We start from the raw sequence: 18,065 nt of genomic DNA on the forward strand, positions 1-18,065 counted from the left end.
TGAAAGCACTATGATGTCACACATTGCCATGGTGATGAGAAATATACCTCTGCCTTTCTTCCCAACTGTCACTCTTTGAGCTAAGCAGTTCATAGTTGATATTGAGTGAGTTGTCAGCTCTCTACCTAGCGTCTTTGACAATGGACAACCTCAATTGTTGCTGCTGCGATGATGTTGCCAAGGCTGTGGTGCCAGATTTTGTCCACCGAAACTCAGTGAGTGACTCTCCACCCACTTCTATGATTCACCCTTCAATACATTCATAATGAGAAGGTTCATAAAAAATATTAATGAGGAAGAACAAATAAATATTGTCAAGGTGGCCTCAGGAAATTTGAAAGCGATTGGGCAGTGGAGAATATTGAGGATGACTTTACTGATGAGGAATCCTCACAGAGAGAGACAAAGGAGTTAAAGGAATGGCAGAGGAAGAGGGATATTCAGACCCTGAAATGAACAGGGTCAGTTTGACAGTTTGACAGTTTGACAACTTTGACATGATCTTGGGATCATGATGCGAGCTGCAGTCAGACACGTAACCTATTGAGCCAAGAAGGCCACTGCATCCTGATTCCTATGCTGCTTCACAAGGAAGATTATTTTGGTCACTGTGAAGACTCAGATCCTTAAATCAACATGTCTAGGGCCCTTTGTTAGCATTGTATTCTTCCCACTTGAATTATGGCTTTCATGATGTGGCTACAGAAGTTACACCATGGCTGGTGGAACAGAACCAAAGATAGCACATTGTAGGCCATCCCTTGTCATGGCATTGATTTCCTACAGCCTCAGAAGCTGATTCTGTCTCATGCTGGGAGAAATCGGGTCTCCTGAGGGGTGTCCTTCATCTCCAATCAACTATACTCTGCATAAACACTGTAAAAATTAGCCTGAGAGCCTCCTCCCCATGAGGTCATGTGACCACAGACCTTGGCTCTTTAGGCATCTTGAGTGGTAATGTCCGAAGACAAAACACACATGGAACATTGTCTAATGTATGGAAGTGTTGAATCACTATGCCGTATAACTGGAACTAATATAACATTGTATGTTGACTACAAAAAAATTCAGTAATAAACCATAGTAAAACCAGAAACCTATCCCAGAACCAGGCTATTTTTTATTGCATATTTGGGATGCAAAACTCCATTGCTTCAAATACCAAAAGTAGTTTCAATGCCTCCCTGAAAAGTCTTAAGTGGAAGGAGAAATGATGAAACTAAAGGCCAGGTAGCATTAAGAGAACATCAAATTTAAAAATTAAATGTCAGTAAGCCTCTTAAATATTGGGACAAGTAGCTAAGGTAGCATGGAGGAAGAAGAAGGATCTTTGTATTTTAATAAACTCTGATCCAAAATCTGCACCACCTCAGTGGGGCATTTTGATCAGTCATTTCTCGGCTCCTCAGTTACTTATTCTGTAAAATGAGGAAAATTTGGGGTTTTTTATTTTTTAAGATTTATGTCAAAGATAAATAATACATAATATATATATAAAGTGCCAGAATGTCTAACTCTGGGGAAAATGTAAAGATTCACCAGAGAAATCAAAACAGAATTCAGATGGCATCAGACCATCCCCAGTGTCCCTGAGGACATTGTTCCCACTGCAACATGTGTTTTTATGCTGTTGACTAGACTGCCATGGATTCATTAGTAACTTTTGAAACTTGGTCACCAAGGACTATTTTGTTATTCACTCAGATGTTCCCTGTGCACTGGTAACAAACTAAACATATAAAAGAAATGTTGCTATTATAGAATTTGCAGGGAAGCCTGCCTCCCTGTCCAAGATCAGATGTGCCTCTCTGACAAAACTAGAGAGAAACTTCCTTACCTCTGCATTTTTTTCTTCTTTCAAATGAACAGAGCAACGGTGAAATCCAGTATCGGTGCCAGTTTAGACTTGGTGAGAGAAGCAGAGACTGTACCCAGGCTCCTTATATCAGTCATGGACATCTAATGAAGGTCTGTCAAGTGTCAGGCTTGCCTGTGTGTGTGCGTGTGCTTGTGTGGAGGGTGAGGTTGGAGGCTGTGATAAATAGAATATGAGAGTGGGAACAGAAGGACACACACCAACTCCTGACCAACTGAATGCTGCTCAAGTTGCAGTTCCCTCAAGGGCCTCTGATAAAGAACCATCAAAAAGTAATTGTCATGATATGTTTTTCCAAATTCTCCAAACATAGGCAGAGGGTGAGCACAGTTTTTAAAATCTGGATTTCAGTTCATTATAATTGATACTGCAGAAAAGTATTCAACAATCATTTCTTATAAGTCGTTATCCTAAAGGAACACGAAATTAGAATTTTCTGCCATGGTTATTTTATGAGTTCAGGAAGCTTTTATTTTGGGGAGTGGCAGAGGGAGAGGGAGACAAAGAGTCTTAGACGGGCTCCACACTGGGTATGGAGGGGGCTTAATCTCATGATACTGAGATCATGACCCAAGCTGAAACCAAGAGTCGGAGGTTCAACCAGGTGAGCTGCCCAGGCACCTGAAATTGATGAACCTTAATAAAGAGACAAAAAATAAAAGGCAACAGAAAGACACTGCCATCCAATAAGATCCACTAGGGTCACAGATGTCAAATAATATCAGTATTATAAATTACATTGCAGGGAACCTCCCCTTATTCTCTATCTGTTATTTAGATCCTTTTTACCACTTTTCCTTGGAGGAGGAAGAGGTGGTGGTGGTGGCAACATTTACTCTTCTTGCATCTCTTCTTTCTAGTCCATGGGCATCCTCTGTCCCAAATGAAGACTGAATGAGTTTTGTTCCAAACATACAGAGGATCAAAGTGTCTCAAATATATTCACTAAAGAGGAGTCAATGAAGGAATAAACTGACTGTCACTCATCTAACTCCCGAAGTGACAGTGAGAACAGGTAGTTTTGCATAGGTAAGCCTGGAGGCCTACCTGTGAACGTTAATTGAAAACATTACTTATACAAAGAGGGTGGTAAATTTTATTATTTGATGAAATGGTTTAAATTTTAATTGATCTGAATTCAAATTAAATAAATAAATATCTTTAGTCTCCCAGAAAATTTTTCCCAATATAACAGAGAGTGTGAGTATGATTGCTGGTAAAAGCCAAAATGAAGCAGTCTTATATCCAAAGGATCTGCCCCCATAGGCTTAACTGCATTATCAAGAGTAGAATTTATTTAACAAGCTTCCTAAATTAAAAAACAGTGTCACTGAAGGTCACACATTATATTAAGTATTTTAAACATAAAATTCATGATCAAATGCTAATATGACTGAGTTCATCAGTCTTTCCTACTAATATAGAAGAATTAATGTTTTGATAAGACAAGAGGAAATAATTTTAGATCTTAAGAACTTCATAGGAGAGGAAGAACTAGAGTTACAATACCAATAACCAGTACGGGGATTTAAACTCTTCTACAATGGAAGGGAGAGGGGGAAGAAAATTAAGAATGCAGAAATAAACCTGACTCATCATTCAGTTTGGCCTATCAGAGTCTTCCCCTGGCAAGTACATGACAAGATACTATCTCTCCAGTGAGTCATTTCTCCCAGGAGCTAAGGGGGGAGGGCTTGTCTGTATTTCAAAATCACATCTGTGAACCCTGAGCAATAAACATGCTAACTCAACTTATGAGGACAGATGTCATGACCAACATTACTAAAAATAAAAAAAATAACTAGAGAAACTGGGTGAACATAAAAAAATTTAAATAGCTATTAATATAAATAGCTATCTAATAGCTAAGATCAATTACCAAGGATCAAGCATAGAATAGTTGTCATCTGAAATCCACAGCTATATTTTCACTGTTATCTTGTGTTACCATGTCACTGAGTATGCACCAAAATGAAATACTATCTTCTACAGGCAGCCAGAAAGCTCCTTGAGGGAGCTCAACCTGCAAATGATTGGAGCTCCACTCTCTGATATTATGTTCTTTAAATAACAGAGGCTTATTAGATATTTATTTTAATGAATAAATGTAGATTATTTACTTGAGCAATGCAAGAGTAACCTAACATAATTTTGATTCTCTATTCAGAAAACATACACTGGATACAACTAGGACAATTTTTTGAAACATAAAAAAGTAGTTTTCACACTCACGTAGAAGTGTATACGATTTCCCTACAAACACTGAATTATGCCTAAAGTTGCTCATTAACAATCATTTACCCCCAATAAAACCCTAAGACATATTATTGGACAATATATAAAGTTACTGTTAACTATTGATATTCCCAGTGAGGTTGCACTTACCAATTTTTTTTTACAGGATGGATACCTGGATACCTTCAAGCAGCTGCTTGAAACACAAACCTCAATGAGGCTAAGTTTTGACATGAAGGAGGGGAGGGAATTTCCTGAATACCTATCTAAAGAGATTTCTGGGGGGAAGAAATGTACATTGGGGTATAGGGAGGCTTAACACTCCTTGGAGGTGCAGAAATGGACAGTGACAAATGTCAGAGAAAAGGTAGGGTACTTTATACTATGGCTACAAAGATTGGCTCATATTGTGTCCATTTGTTTCTGGATGTTGTTTGGGCAAGTTACATATATCAAAACTCAGAGAACATAAGCTGTAGGGTTAGGGAGCTGATTTACTAGTGAGGAAAGTTGAACTGAAGCAGGCAAATTGTTCAAAGAGGTCACTAAGATAAATCCTAAGACAGATTCTGAAGGCTGAGTGCTGTGAAGAACACTGAGTTGGTCAGGCCAATCAGACTGGCAAAGAACAAATTGGACAGATCATCCCCTCTGGACTCCATCCAGGACCCAAAACATCACAACAGGACTTATATATAAAGTACAGATAAATTGGGTTTATATTTAAATTCCAGAAAAAAAAATTCATTATACCACTTCAGAAAACCCCTCCAAAGCAGTCCCAGCCTGGCTTAAAAATACTTTCATTTGCCTAAACATGGGGTGAAAAACAAAACTACATCTTTGTATTTTAAAGTTTTTATCTCCCTATTTAGAAATAATTCAAAGTACAGAGAGCGGAACTAACTATAAATGAATGCTCTAGTGTTAAAATTCTGCATATGACAAAATATGATCAATATAAGATACTAAATATCTGTCCAAATCCATAGAATGTACAACATGGGTGAACCATAATGTAAATTATGTACTTTGACGTGTCCATATAAGTTCATCATTTGTAACAAAGCTACCACTCTGGTGGGGGGTGTTAGTAACAGGAGAGGCTATGCATTTGTAAAGGCAGGAAGCATATGGAATATTTCTGTACCTCCCCCTCAATTTTGCTGTGATGCTAAGATTGCTCCAAAAAATAAGTTTTAATTTTAAAACGCAAAAAAATACAAAATAACAGATCCTTCTTGGTTTTGAAAATGGAGCATTTCAGTATGGTGTGAAAAAAACTAAAGAAAATGAGGATGGGGGGGGCTGAAAACTGACATAACTGCCTACAGGATAAAGACAAATAAAATCTGTACAAAAGGCAATATTACTGAGAATCTGCAAATCAGACATATGATTTATGTTTTGTTTTGTGTTTATTTGACATCTTTGGAAATATGCTTTCTAGTTAAAAGCACAAGATCCATACTAAACCTTTCCCATAGATGTCTCTATGTTAACAAATTAAATTAACTAAAAGAAGAAAGTGCATGTGAGCAGGCTTGCCAGAATGTCCTCCTTCAGGTTCCAGTACTAGCTTCTTATGACACTTCTTTCTCCAGGCAAAATCCCTCCTGGTGCAAGGCAGTGATGAGAAATCATACAGCAGTAACAACATTCATCCTGCTAGGATTGACAGATGACCCAAAAATACAAGTTCTGCTCTTTGTATTTTTGTTTCTCACCTACATGTTGAGTGTAACTGGAAACCTCATCATTATCACCCTCACACTGGTGGACTCCCATCTTAAAACTCCCATGTATTTTTTCCTCCGAAATTTCTCTTTCTTAGAAGTCTCATTTACCACTGTCTGTATTCCCAGATTCCTGTATACTATGACCACTGGAGATAATACTGTTTCCTATAATGCTTGTGCCACCCAGTTATTTTTTGTTGTCCTCTTTGGAGCAACAGAATTTTTTCTCCTTGCCGCCATGTCCTATGACCGCTATGTGGCCATTTGCAAGCCCCTGCATTATACAACTATCATGAACAACAGAGTCTGCACTACCCTCGTTCTCTGCTGTTGGTTTGCTGGCCTGTTAATCATCCTCCCACCTCTTGGCCTGGGCCTCCAGCTGGAATTCTGTGACTCAAATGTGATTGATCATTTTGGCTGTGATGCATCTCCAATTTTACAGATAACCTGCTCAGACACAGTCTTAATAGAGAGAATTGTTCTGAGTTTTGCCGTGATGACACTCATTATTACCTTAGTGTGTGTAGTCCTCTCCTATACCTACATCATTAAGACCATTCTAAGATTCCCTTCTGCCCAACAAAGGAAAAAGGCCTTTTCCACCTGCTCTTCCCATATGATTGTGGTTTCCATCACTTATGGCAGCTGCATCTTCATCTACATCAAACCTTCAGCAAAGGAAGGAGTAGCTATTAATAAAGTAGTGTCTGTGCTCACTACTTCAGTTGCTCCTTTGTTTAACCCATTCATTTATACACTTCGAAACAAACAAGTGAAAGATGCCTTCAAAGACACAGTAAAATGGATTGTATTTCTCACAAAGAAGTAAGAGACTATTGATTTTTTTGAGACTGGGTTAAATTAAATTTAAATCTGAATAACCCATCCATAAATTTGACAAATAAATGGTTAATGAATATTTCCACAAAAACGTTTCCACTGCCCATTCTGGAAATTTTTTGAGTGTAAATATCATGAAATATGATATGACTACAGAATTGAAAGAATAGTTTTCCGAGTACTGAATGTGTTCTACTGTCATTGCTTGATGGTGTTTAAACATAGACTCAAGGAGAACAAGACTGAATTTAGGGGCAGCACAACTAAGCCCTACTTAGATAACTTCTTCAATATCCAGACTTACATTATCCCTTAATTTAAGAAGAATGTTAGTGAGGGATGGGCAAAATAGGTGAAAGAGGCCAAGTGTATGGTGGTGGATGGTAACTAGATTTGTGGTGGTAATCCCTTTGTAATGTATACAGATGCCAATCTTAATGCTGTATACCTGAAACATATGATATATACCAATTTACCTCAATTTCTAAAAAAGAAGAATGTTAGAGATTAGGAGCCTTGACTAAAACATCAAAAATATTGCTAATTTGAGAAGGGGCATTTGGTTGCTTAGCACAGACTGACTACTGAAGATACAATCCAGGTATAGTGTGAAAAAAAGCTGTTGGTGGGAATGTGAACTGGTAGAGCCACTCTGGAAAACTGTGTGGAGGTTCCTCAAAGAGTGGCCCTATGACCCAGCAATTGCACTGCTGGGGATTTACCCCAAAGATACAGATGCAGTGAAACGGCAGGACACCTGCACCCCAATATTTATAGCAGCAATGTCCACAATAGCCAAACTGTGGAAGGAGCCTCGGTGACCATCAAAAGATGAATGGATAAAGAAGATGTGGTCTATGTATACAATGGAATATTACTCGCCATTAGAAACAACAAATACCCACCATTTTCTTCAACGTGGTTGGAACTGGAGGGTATTATGCTGAGTGAAGTAAATCAATCAGAGAAGGACAAACATTATATATTGTATATTTGGGGAATATAAAAAATAGTGAAAGGGAATAAAGGGGAAAGGAGAGAAAATGAGTGGGAAATATCAGTGAGGGTGACAAAACATGAGAGACACCTAACTCTGGGAAACTAACAAGAGGTAGTGGAGAGGGAGGTGGGCACAGGATTGGGGTGACTGGGTGACAGGCACTGAGGGGGACACTTGACAGGATGAACACTGGGTGTTATGCTATATGTTGGTAAATCGAACTCCAATAAAAAATATACAATAAATAAATAAATGTTAAAAAAATAAAAATAGTCTTAGAAAAAAAGGGGGGAGATGTGGGTGAAAAAAGTAATAGTCATTCAGAAAGCTTGGACCAAATCATTGGACTTTTTTCTATCAAAGGATAGAAACAAAAAAATAAAATAAAATAAATAACAGGATAGAAACAGTAATTGTGAAAGTTGTCTGTTTTCATACTATATGCTTATTAAACATCATCCAACTGCTCAAATGTATTTTTATGTTGTACTCTTTATTTTCAGTTGTTCATACAAGGTAATGACCATCATAGAAGTTTCTTCTATACTTCAAAAATATTCAAGGAAAATAGAACATTCTTCTCCAAGGCCTTTCCTCTTTTTTCATTTAAAATTTCTTTAAAAACCAACAAAATCCCACTACATGTTCCCCAGCTTCCCTTCTGATAATTAACTTAAGCATACATCTACATGATATATATGTTTAGTAGTTGGGTTGATCACCTGAGTCATGAATCCTTAACAGAGGTTGTCTATGAATCTCATTGTTTGGTTTGGACGATGATGAAGAAAGATAAGAATATTGTAGATTCAAAAACCTATCCTGACTAACTTGCCATTCAAGAACCAAGTGCATTTGGATAGGTCCAATATTGGAAATTCAGTAGGTTCATGAAAGATAATCCTCTACTTCTGATTTGGATAATGAGATATCCTCCTATTGTTCACTTGCTCTGTAAGAGAAAATGAAAAAGAGTTGCATCTTGTCAGGTCTTTGGAACTGGAGGTAGTGCATCAAATAATGGAGGTCACATTTGGACCCAACACCAGTTCCCAAACATAACTCAAATATTACTGAAATTGATCATGACTTTATACTTTGCCCAGTTTGAACTCAGAACTTTGTTGAACCTAATTTTATGTGTAGGTTGCCTTTACACGGAAGGGGCAAATTTTTATGTTAGCCTACTCTTCCTAAGCTCTTCCTTCTAAATCCTTTATTTCAGTCACTCAGTGTTATCATTTTCTTCCATCAAAAAGTTCTTGTTTATCATTCCTGTCATACTTCTAATCTAAAATTGTAACTCTCAACCAGAATTATCTTGACAACTTCCTAACGATATTGCATTTATAATCTCTTCTCTGTATTAGTCATCCTAAGCAGTATCACAGTATTTATTATCCTAAAACAGTATTTTAATTAGTTCACTTCTTGCTTTAAATCTTCTAGAATCTTCTCATTCTTAATTTTGAAACTCATTCTCTTAGCAATCAGGAGTTGTGAAAAATCTATGTTCAACTTCACTAATCCAAACATTTTCTGCAAATCCACAACATTAACCCTAATCCAAAATATAAGCTTTTCACATGATAGTTACCTACCTGAAATATCCTTCATTTGCCCCTAATCAAATCCATTTATACCCTATTCAAACATAAGTGATTTCCCTGGCCCCACTCGAATTCATCTTCCATTTCCCTCCCCTCATCCTTTCTTCCAAAAACGATTTTCTATTTCTATACACCCCATAGGAATTCTTGTTAATTCCACATATTTTGTTATTTCCCAATTGGTTTGCATTGCATATGTTCTATATGTTTAACCTTGTCTCTATCTTTGCTGTATACCTGAAACAAGGGCAAATATCTTTGACAAAGAAAGTATTTCAAAATTTTCTTCATAATAATGCCAGTTTATCACCTCTACACTAGGTGTCAGTTGTACAGATCTAACCATCTGACCTGAACTCTTTTTATAAGAAGTCTCATATAGTTCAACAATATATGACAGAAATATTTATTAATATTTCCTCATTGTTTGACTTAACTTTGCTCCAACAATTCTAATGAAACCACATTCTCCCTTCCTAATTAGATACAATCTTTTTAAAATATCTATTAAAAGAGTTAATTTATTTATTGGAGAGAGCAGAGAGAGAGAGCACACAAGCAATGAGGAGGGGCAGAGAGAGAGAAGGAGAGCAGACTCCTCACTGAACAGGGAGCCCAACTTGGAACTTGATCCCAGGACCCTGAGACCATGACCTGAGCTGAGGGCAGATGCTTAACCAAATAAGCCACCCAGGTGCCCATAATTAGATATAATCTAATTTGGTATCACTTAAACCTCACACTACAATTGTTCACACTATTTCTCCTGCTTCCATCTAAGACATGTCATCATTCTTTAATTTATTCATCCAACATACTAACTACCATATTCCAGATACTCTTAATGAACAGATAGGACAAGATTTCTGACCTCATGGAACTTGTGTTCCACCCTCAAAAAGGAAAAAGATGATGCTTCTATGTAAACAGAACCTCCCAAATCCACTCCTTCCCTTGGTGTCTAGAACCCTTCTTTAAATATGCCCTTTTTGGAAAATAAAAATAATCACATTGATGAAGTATGTCCAAGAAACAGAGAAAGCACTAAAAGAACTTCTAATGGCCAAAGTTGGAACAATTTGGATAAGAAAATAAATGGAATAGTAGTAAATAATAACCCAAAGAATAAAATAGATATCCAAGAATTCATACTTATATAAATGATTGATTGAATGAATTAATAAGTGAGGGAGAAGAGACAAACCTCCCACATAGAAATATTCCAAATAATTTGTGTAGATACTCCATCCTAAAGAAAGAGAAAACTTTACAGTGGAAAAACTGACAATAAAAATGCACTTTACCTCTGTGGTCTTCCCAATAGCATCAGACAAATTTCAAAACTGGAGTATTCTATAAAATATCTGACCAGTAACTCTCAAAACTGTCAAAGTCTTCAAACATAAGGAAAGTGTGAGAAACTGTCATAGTCAAGAGGAGCAAAAAGATAGCATAACAACTAAATGTAATGTGGTATCCTAAATGAGATATTGCAATAGAAAAAATATATTGAAAGGTTAAAACTCAGAAAATCTGAATAAAAACTATAGATTTTATTTTAAAATAATATATCAACATTGGTTCATTAATTGTAACAAATCCATCATATTAATGTGAGATGTTAATAATAGGAGAAACTGAGCATATGATATATGGGAACCAGCTATACTACCTACACAATTTTTCTGCATATCTAAAATTATTCTAAAAATATTGTCTAGTGATGGGCACTGAGGGGGGACACTTGACGGAATGAGCACTGGGTGTTATGCTATATGTTGGCAAATCGAACTCCAATAAAAAATACAAAAAATAAAATAAATAAGTCTATTAAAAAATAAATACAGTCCTCAAGTTAAATGACTATTTTTTTATAAATTTATTTTTATTGGTGTTCAATTTGTCAACATATAGAATAACACCGAGTGCTCATCCCGTCAAGTGCCCACCTCAGTGCCCATCACCCAGTCACCCCCACCCCCCGCCCACCTCCCCTTCCACCACCCCTAGCTCGTTTCCCAGAGTTAGGAGTCTCTCATGTTCTGTCTCTCTTTCTGATATTTCCCACTCATTTTTCTCCTTTTCCCCTTTATTTCCTTTCACTATTTTTTATATTCCCCAAATGAATGAGACCATATTTTCTCCATGCTGAAAAACGTATGGCTTAAGTGATGGGTTGTTTTGTTTTGTTTAAGAGATGGGTTTGAAAGAAAATTTATTTTTTTATAAATTTATTTTTTATTGTGTTCAATTTGCCAACATACAGAATAACACCCTGTGCTCATCCCATCAAGTGCCCCCCTCAGTGCCCGTCATCCATTCACCCCCACACCCTCCCTCCTCCCCTTCCACCACGCCTAGTTTGTTTCCCAGAGTTAGGATTCTATATGTTCTGTCTCCCTTTCTGATATTTCCCACACATTTCTTCTCCCTTCCCTTCTATTCCCTTTCACTATTATTTATATTCCCCAAATGAATAAGAACATATAATGTTTGTCCTTCTCCGATTGACTTATTTCACTCAGCATAAAGAAATTTAAAGATCTCTCCTGAGGCTGCTCACTGCAAGGACGTCATTCAACCCCACTGTTTTGCTTCTCTCATTCTTTTCTTTAACCTGCTGGTGACCTGTGTTTGACCTCCCATTGCAACTTCCTCACTACCCTCACCAGTATCCCTGGGATGACTTCTCTTAAACATCTCTTGAACTTTTGTTATTGAAGATGGCAATAAAGGATCTTTATTAGTCTCTCAGAATCATGACCCCCAGAGAATGTATTGTTTGTCAGCACAATTGATCCCAAAGAGGCCGCTCTGAAGAGAGAAAAAAATTTTACTTTTGATATTAAAAAACCTAAAAAAAAATTTTTTTAAAAAGCTCCCCAGAAAGTTAATGTCTCTTGTCATCATTTCTCCTGAGAAGGAGCTCTAGAAATTATCTGGCCTTAAACGCATGTTTTGTATATAGTTTAATAAATATTTGAATGTAGGTCCAACATTTTTCTATGCAGTGTAAAAAATACAACAAAGTAAATCTGCCACAAGACAACAAAACAGTATATAAAATATACAGCCATGAAAAGTTAACAATACAAGAAATTGCATGAGGCAAAAGATACTGAAATGCCACATAAGTGGCACAGATCATTTGTGCTTTCAATACAAGAGAGAATTCCCTGTAATCAAGTGAAATAGTTAATTGCATTTATGCTATTTACTATGTCCCAGGCATTATTCTAAGAAACACGGATAGTAATAATAGAATCAAAACCAGTATATGTTGTATCTCACTATCATCAATATATTATTATTCATTATTATGAACAAATTACCATTATAATTCTTGCATTACAAATAAGAGAATTCAGACACACAAAAAAAGTAAGCAGACAGTATTTCTTTAAAAACAAAAAAACTAGATTAAACCAATTAATGAGAATATACTTCAAAACTCCTGGGAAAATCTTTTTTTTTTTTCAAATCTTTCTACCTAAGCAAAATGTTTAAGGCAGATATAAAAATTATAAATAATTAGTGTTATTTACTGACTGATTAATATAAAGTGAAAGGAAAGTCACTTGGAGAGTTTAAATCTAGTTAACTGGGAATATACTGCTCCTGACATAAATAGACAATTAACATGGAGAATCATAAGCCCTCCAAATTTCTTTCTTCAAAATTGTTTTGTCTATCTAGGTCCTTTGCTTTTACACATAAATATTAAATGCCAGCTAGTTAAACTCTCTCTTGAAAAAGAAAACCCGTTAGAATTTTGATTGGGATTGCAATCTTAACACTATTAAGTCTTCTGATCCATAAATATGTTCTCTCTCTCTCTCTCTCTCTCTCTCCATTTATTTAGGCCTTCCATAATCCTCCTACAATGATTTATAATTTTTTTTAATTTTATTTATTTATTCATGAGAAACACACACAGAGAGGGAGAGACACAGGCAGAGGGAGAAGCAGGCTCCATGCAGGGAGCCTGACATGGGACTGGATCTGGGATCTCCAGGATCACACCCTGAGCTGAAGGCAGGAGCTAAACTGCTGCGCCACCAGGGCTGCCCTGATTCATAGTTTTAAGCATTTCAAAAACTACAAAACTTCAGTCAGATTTATCCCTAAGTAATTCATGTTTTTATGTAAACTGTACTCTTTATTTTTATATTCCAATTATTCATTATTAGTATATAGAAATTCAATTGATATTTAAAAATTGACCTTGTATCTTGTCACTGTCCTAAGCTCACTTATTAGTTTTATGTTATTTTTTATTATTTTTATAAATTTATTTTTCATTGGTGTTAAATTTGCCAACATATAGAATAACACCCAGTGCTCATCCCATCAAGTGCCCCCCTCAGTGCCCATCACCCAGTCACCCCCACTCCCCGCCCACCTCCCCTTCCACCACTCCTAGTTCATTTCCCAGAGTTAGGAGTCTTTCATGTTCTGTCTCCCTTTCTGATATTTCCCACTCATTTTTCTCCTTTCCCCTTTATTTCCTTTCACTATTTTTTATATTCCCCAAATGAATGAGACCATATAATGTTTGTCCTTCTCTGATTGACTTATTTCACTCAGCATAATACCCTCCAGTTCCATCCGCATCAAAGCAAATGGTAACCGTGTGGAGGTTCCTCAAAGAGTTAAAAATGGATCTGCCCTACAACCCAGCAATTGCACTGCTGGGGATTTAACCCAAAGATTACAGTTTTAGCATCAATTTTGTGTTTCCCATTGACTTTCTATATTGATGATCATGTCATCTGAAAGTAAAAACTATTCTAATGCTTCATGTTCAATTGACATGATTCTTATATTTTCCTGCCTTAGTCCTGATCACTATTTTCACTGCCCAAAAATTACCTGCTCATCCCTGGTAATGACCGATTGTTTTTATGTCTCCAAAGTTTTGCCTTTTCCAGAATGTCATTTAGTTGGAGTCATGCAGTATGTAGTCTTTTCAGACTGGCTTCTTTAACTTATCATTATGCATTCCAGGTTTTTGTTTTGTTACATGGTTACTCTAGGGTCAAAACATCTTTAGGGTTAATAGATCTTTAACTTATAAGAGTTTACATTCAAATAATGTTAACACCATTACAGATGTAGTGTAAGAATCTTATAATGGTATACTTTCATTTTGCCCCTTCTGTTGTCACACATTTTTTGCTACATATTTTTTGTATATTTTTATTGGAGTTCAATTTGCCAACATATAGCATAACACCCAGTGCTCGTCCCCTCAAGGGCCCCCCGCTCAGTGCCCGTCACCCAGTCACCTCATCCCCCGGCCCACCTCCCCTTCCACTACGCTGTTTGTTTCCCAGAGTTAGGAGTCTCTCATGGTTTGTCACCCTCTCTGATTTTTTCCCACTCATTTTCTCTCCTTTCCCCTATAATCCCTTTTACTATTTTTTATATTCCCCACATGAGTGAAACCATATAATGATTGTCCTTCTCCGATTGGCTTACTTTACTTAGCATAATACCCTCCAGTTCCATCCACATCAAAGGAAATGGTGGGTGTTCATCATTTCTAATGGCTGAGTAATATTCCATTGTATACGTAGGCCACATCTTCTTTATCCATTCATCTTTCGATGGACACCGAGGCTCCTTCCACAGTTTGGCTATTGTGGACATTGCTGCTAGAAACATCGGGGTGCAGGTGTCCTGGCATTTCACTGCATCTATACCTTTGGGGTAAATCCACAGCAGTGCAATTGCTGGATCATAGGGCAGATCTATTTTTAACTCTTTGAGGAACCTCCAAATAGTTTTTCAGAAAGGCTGTACCAATTCACATTCCCACCAACAGTGCAAGAGAGTTCCCCTTTCTCCACATCCTCTCCAATATTTGTTGTTTCCTGTCTTATTAATTTTCCTCATTCTCACTGGTGTGAGGAGGTATCTCATTGTGGTTTTGATTTATATTTCCCTGATTGCAAGTGATGCAAAGCATTTCCTCATGTGTATGTTGGCCATGTCTATGTCTTCCTCTGTGAGATTTCTGTTCGTGTCTTTTGCCCATTTCATGATTGGATTGTTTGTTTCTTTGCTGCTGAGTTTAATAAGTTCTTTATAGATCCTGGATACTAGCCCTTTATCTGATACGTCATTTGCAAATCTCCCATTCTGTAGGTTTTCTTTTAGTTTTGTTGACTGTTTCTTTTGCTGTGCAGAAGGTTTTTATCTTAATCAAATCCCAATAGTTCATTTTTGCTTTTTTTCCTTTGCATTCATAGATGTATCTTGCAAGAAATTGCTGTGGCCAAGTTCAAAAGTGATTTTGTCTGTGTTCTCTTCTAGGATTTGATAGATTCTTGTCTCACATTTAGTTCTTTTATCCATTTGGAGTTAATATTGTGAAAATATCTATGCTACCCAGGGCAATTTACACGTTCAATGCAATCCCTATCAAAATACCATGGACTTTCTTCATAGAATTGGAACAAATCAAAAAAAAAAAAACAAAAAAAAACAAAAAACAAAAAAAAAAAAAAAAAAAGGGATCCCTGGGTGGCGCAGCGGTTTGGCGCCTGCCTTTGGCCCAGGGCGCGATCCTGGAGACCCGGGATCGAGTCCCACATCGGGCTCCCGGTGCATGGAGCCTGCTTCTCCCTCTGCCTGTGTCTCTGTCTCTCTCTCTCTCTGTGACTATCATAAATAAATAAATAAATAAATAAAATTAAAAAAAAAAAAGAATTGGAACAAATCATCTTAAGATTAGTGTGGAATCACAAAAGACCCCATATAGCCAGGGGAATATTGAAAAAGAAAACCAGAGCTGGGGGCATCACAATGCCGGATTTTAGGTTACACTACAAAGCTGTGGTCATCAAGGCAGTGTGGTACTGGACAACAACAGACACACAGATCAGTGGAACAGAATAAATAACCCAGAAATGGGCCCTCAACTCTATGGTCAACTAATATTCGACAAAGCAGGAAAGACTATCCACTGGAAAAAGGACAGTCTCTTCAATAAATGGTGCTGAGAAAATTGGACAGCCACGTGCAGAAGAATGAATCTGGACCATTCTTTTACACAAGACACAAAGATAAACTCAAAATGAATATGCTATTGTTGTAACACAGTCTATTGTACATAGTACATAAATGCAAAAATGTATTTTCATTTATATGGACAATTATCTTTTTCCTTCTTTTTCCTTGGTGAATTGAATACCAATAAAAATAAATTTATTATTAAAAAAATAAATTCAATTAGCCAACATATAATACATCATTAGTTTCAGATGTAAAGTTCAGTAATCCATCAGTTGCATATAACATCCAGTGCTCATCACATCACGTGCCCTCCTAATGCCCACCATCCAATTACCACATCTTCCCACCCACTTCCTCTCCAGCAACCATCAATTTGTTTCCTATAGTTAAGAGTCTCTCATGGCTTGTCTCCCTCTTTGATGACTTCCCATTCAGTTTTCCCTCCCTTCCCCTATGATCCTCTGTGCTATTATACTCCACATATAGGTGAAACCATTTAATTATCCTTCTCTGATTGGCCTATTTCACTTAGCATAATTAAATGGGCAATTATCTTTAAAGAGATCTTTAAATTACCAAAAAATGTCTTGTATATTTACCCACATACTTATCAATACTGAGTTGCTTCATTTTGTATCTGTGGATCCAAATTTGATTATGATGTGTCTTGGGGGAGTTTTCTTTATGCTTTTTCTGTTTAGTGTTCACTGAATTCTTGGTGAGGGTTTTATAGTTTTCATAAAATATGGAAATTTTTCAGCCATTATTTCTGTAAACATTTTTTTCTGCCCTTAACCCAATCCCCAATGGGCTCCAATTACATGTGTTATAGGCTACTCAAAGTGGTCACACAGATCACTGGTGCTCCTTTCTAAAAATTCTTTTTTCTCTCTTTCATTTTGGATAGTTTCTATTAGTATGCCTTCAAGTTTGCCAATATTTTCTTCTGCAAGCATAATCTGTGTTTAAACCTATCCAGTCTATTTTTTATTTCACATGCTGTAGTTTTCATCTCAAAGTTTGATTTGAGTCTTTATACTTTCCTTGTTTCTACTTAATTTTTTCGAATGTATAGAGTGAAGTTATAATAGCTGTTTTAAAGTGTAAATTCTAACATTGGTGTCTGGTTGGGTCACTTTCAATTAACTAATTTATTTCCTCATGCTTTATGTGTGTAAAATTATTATTATATATATAACATATATAAATATATATAAAATAAGAATATATGTGCATATAAAAAATACACACACACATTTTGCTTCTCTGCATGTCTGATAACTTTTATTGGATTCTACACATGGTGATTTTTGCCTTGTTGGGTCTTCAATATTTTTGTGTTTCTGTAAATATTTCTATAAATATTCTTGTGTTCTATGATGCAATTAAGTTATTTAGAAACAGTTTGATCCTTCTGGGTTAATTGTTGAAATACATTCAATTCCTCAAAAAGTATACATCTGTTTTGAGGTAAATTTCTGCTAGAGTTATGGCGAAAAATGTCAATCACTATGACCCCCTTCTTGCCCATCATTAATCAGATTATCTTTAAGCCCTTGTTCTTTGAAGCATAGAGAGATAATGTAGTGCACTTAGAAAGCTTGGACTTTGTCATAAGGCAAACATGAGTTCAGGTCTAAATTCTCTTAGCAAATACATGGCCTTGGGAAAATTATTTAGCTTCTTAATTTTCAACTTCTCAATTTTTCAACCATAAAATGTAGATAGTCATATAACCCACG

At 36.5% G+C, this 18,065-nt stretch overlaps 1 protein-coding gene across 1 annotated transcript; it reads left to right on the forward strand.

Moving 5' to 3' along the window:
• The first annotated feature begins 5,743 nt into the window (after positions 1-5,743).
• Positions 5,744-6,682, forward strand: LOC129511881 (olfactory receptor 6C2-like). The gene has a single exon (XM_055328991.1). It carries the CDS (start codon positions 5,744-5,746, stop codon positions 6,680-6,682), a length of 939 nt encoding a protein of 312 aa, XP_055184966.1.
• Positions 6,683-18,065: the final 11,383 nt, after the last annotated feature.

Source organism: Nyctereutes procyonoides, unplaced genomic scaffold, assembly GCF_905146905.1.
Source record: "Nyctereutes procyonoides isolate TBG_1078 unplaced genomic scaffold, NYPRO_anot_genome, whole genome shotgun sequence".
Classification (NCBI taxonomy): domain Eukaryota; kingdom Metazoa; phylum Chordata; class Mammalia; order Carnivora; family Canidae; genus Nyctereutes; species Nyctereutes procyonoides.

Excerpts from the sequence above, each read along its gene's own strand:
- LOC129511881 (XM_055328991.1), top strand. The coding sequence starts at position 5,744 with ATGAGAAATCATACAGCAGTAACAACATTCATCCTGCTAGGATTGACA.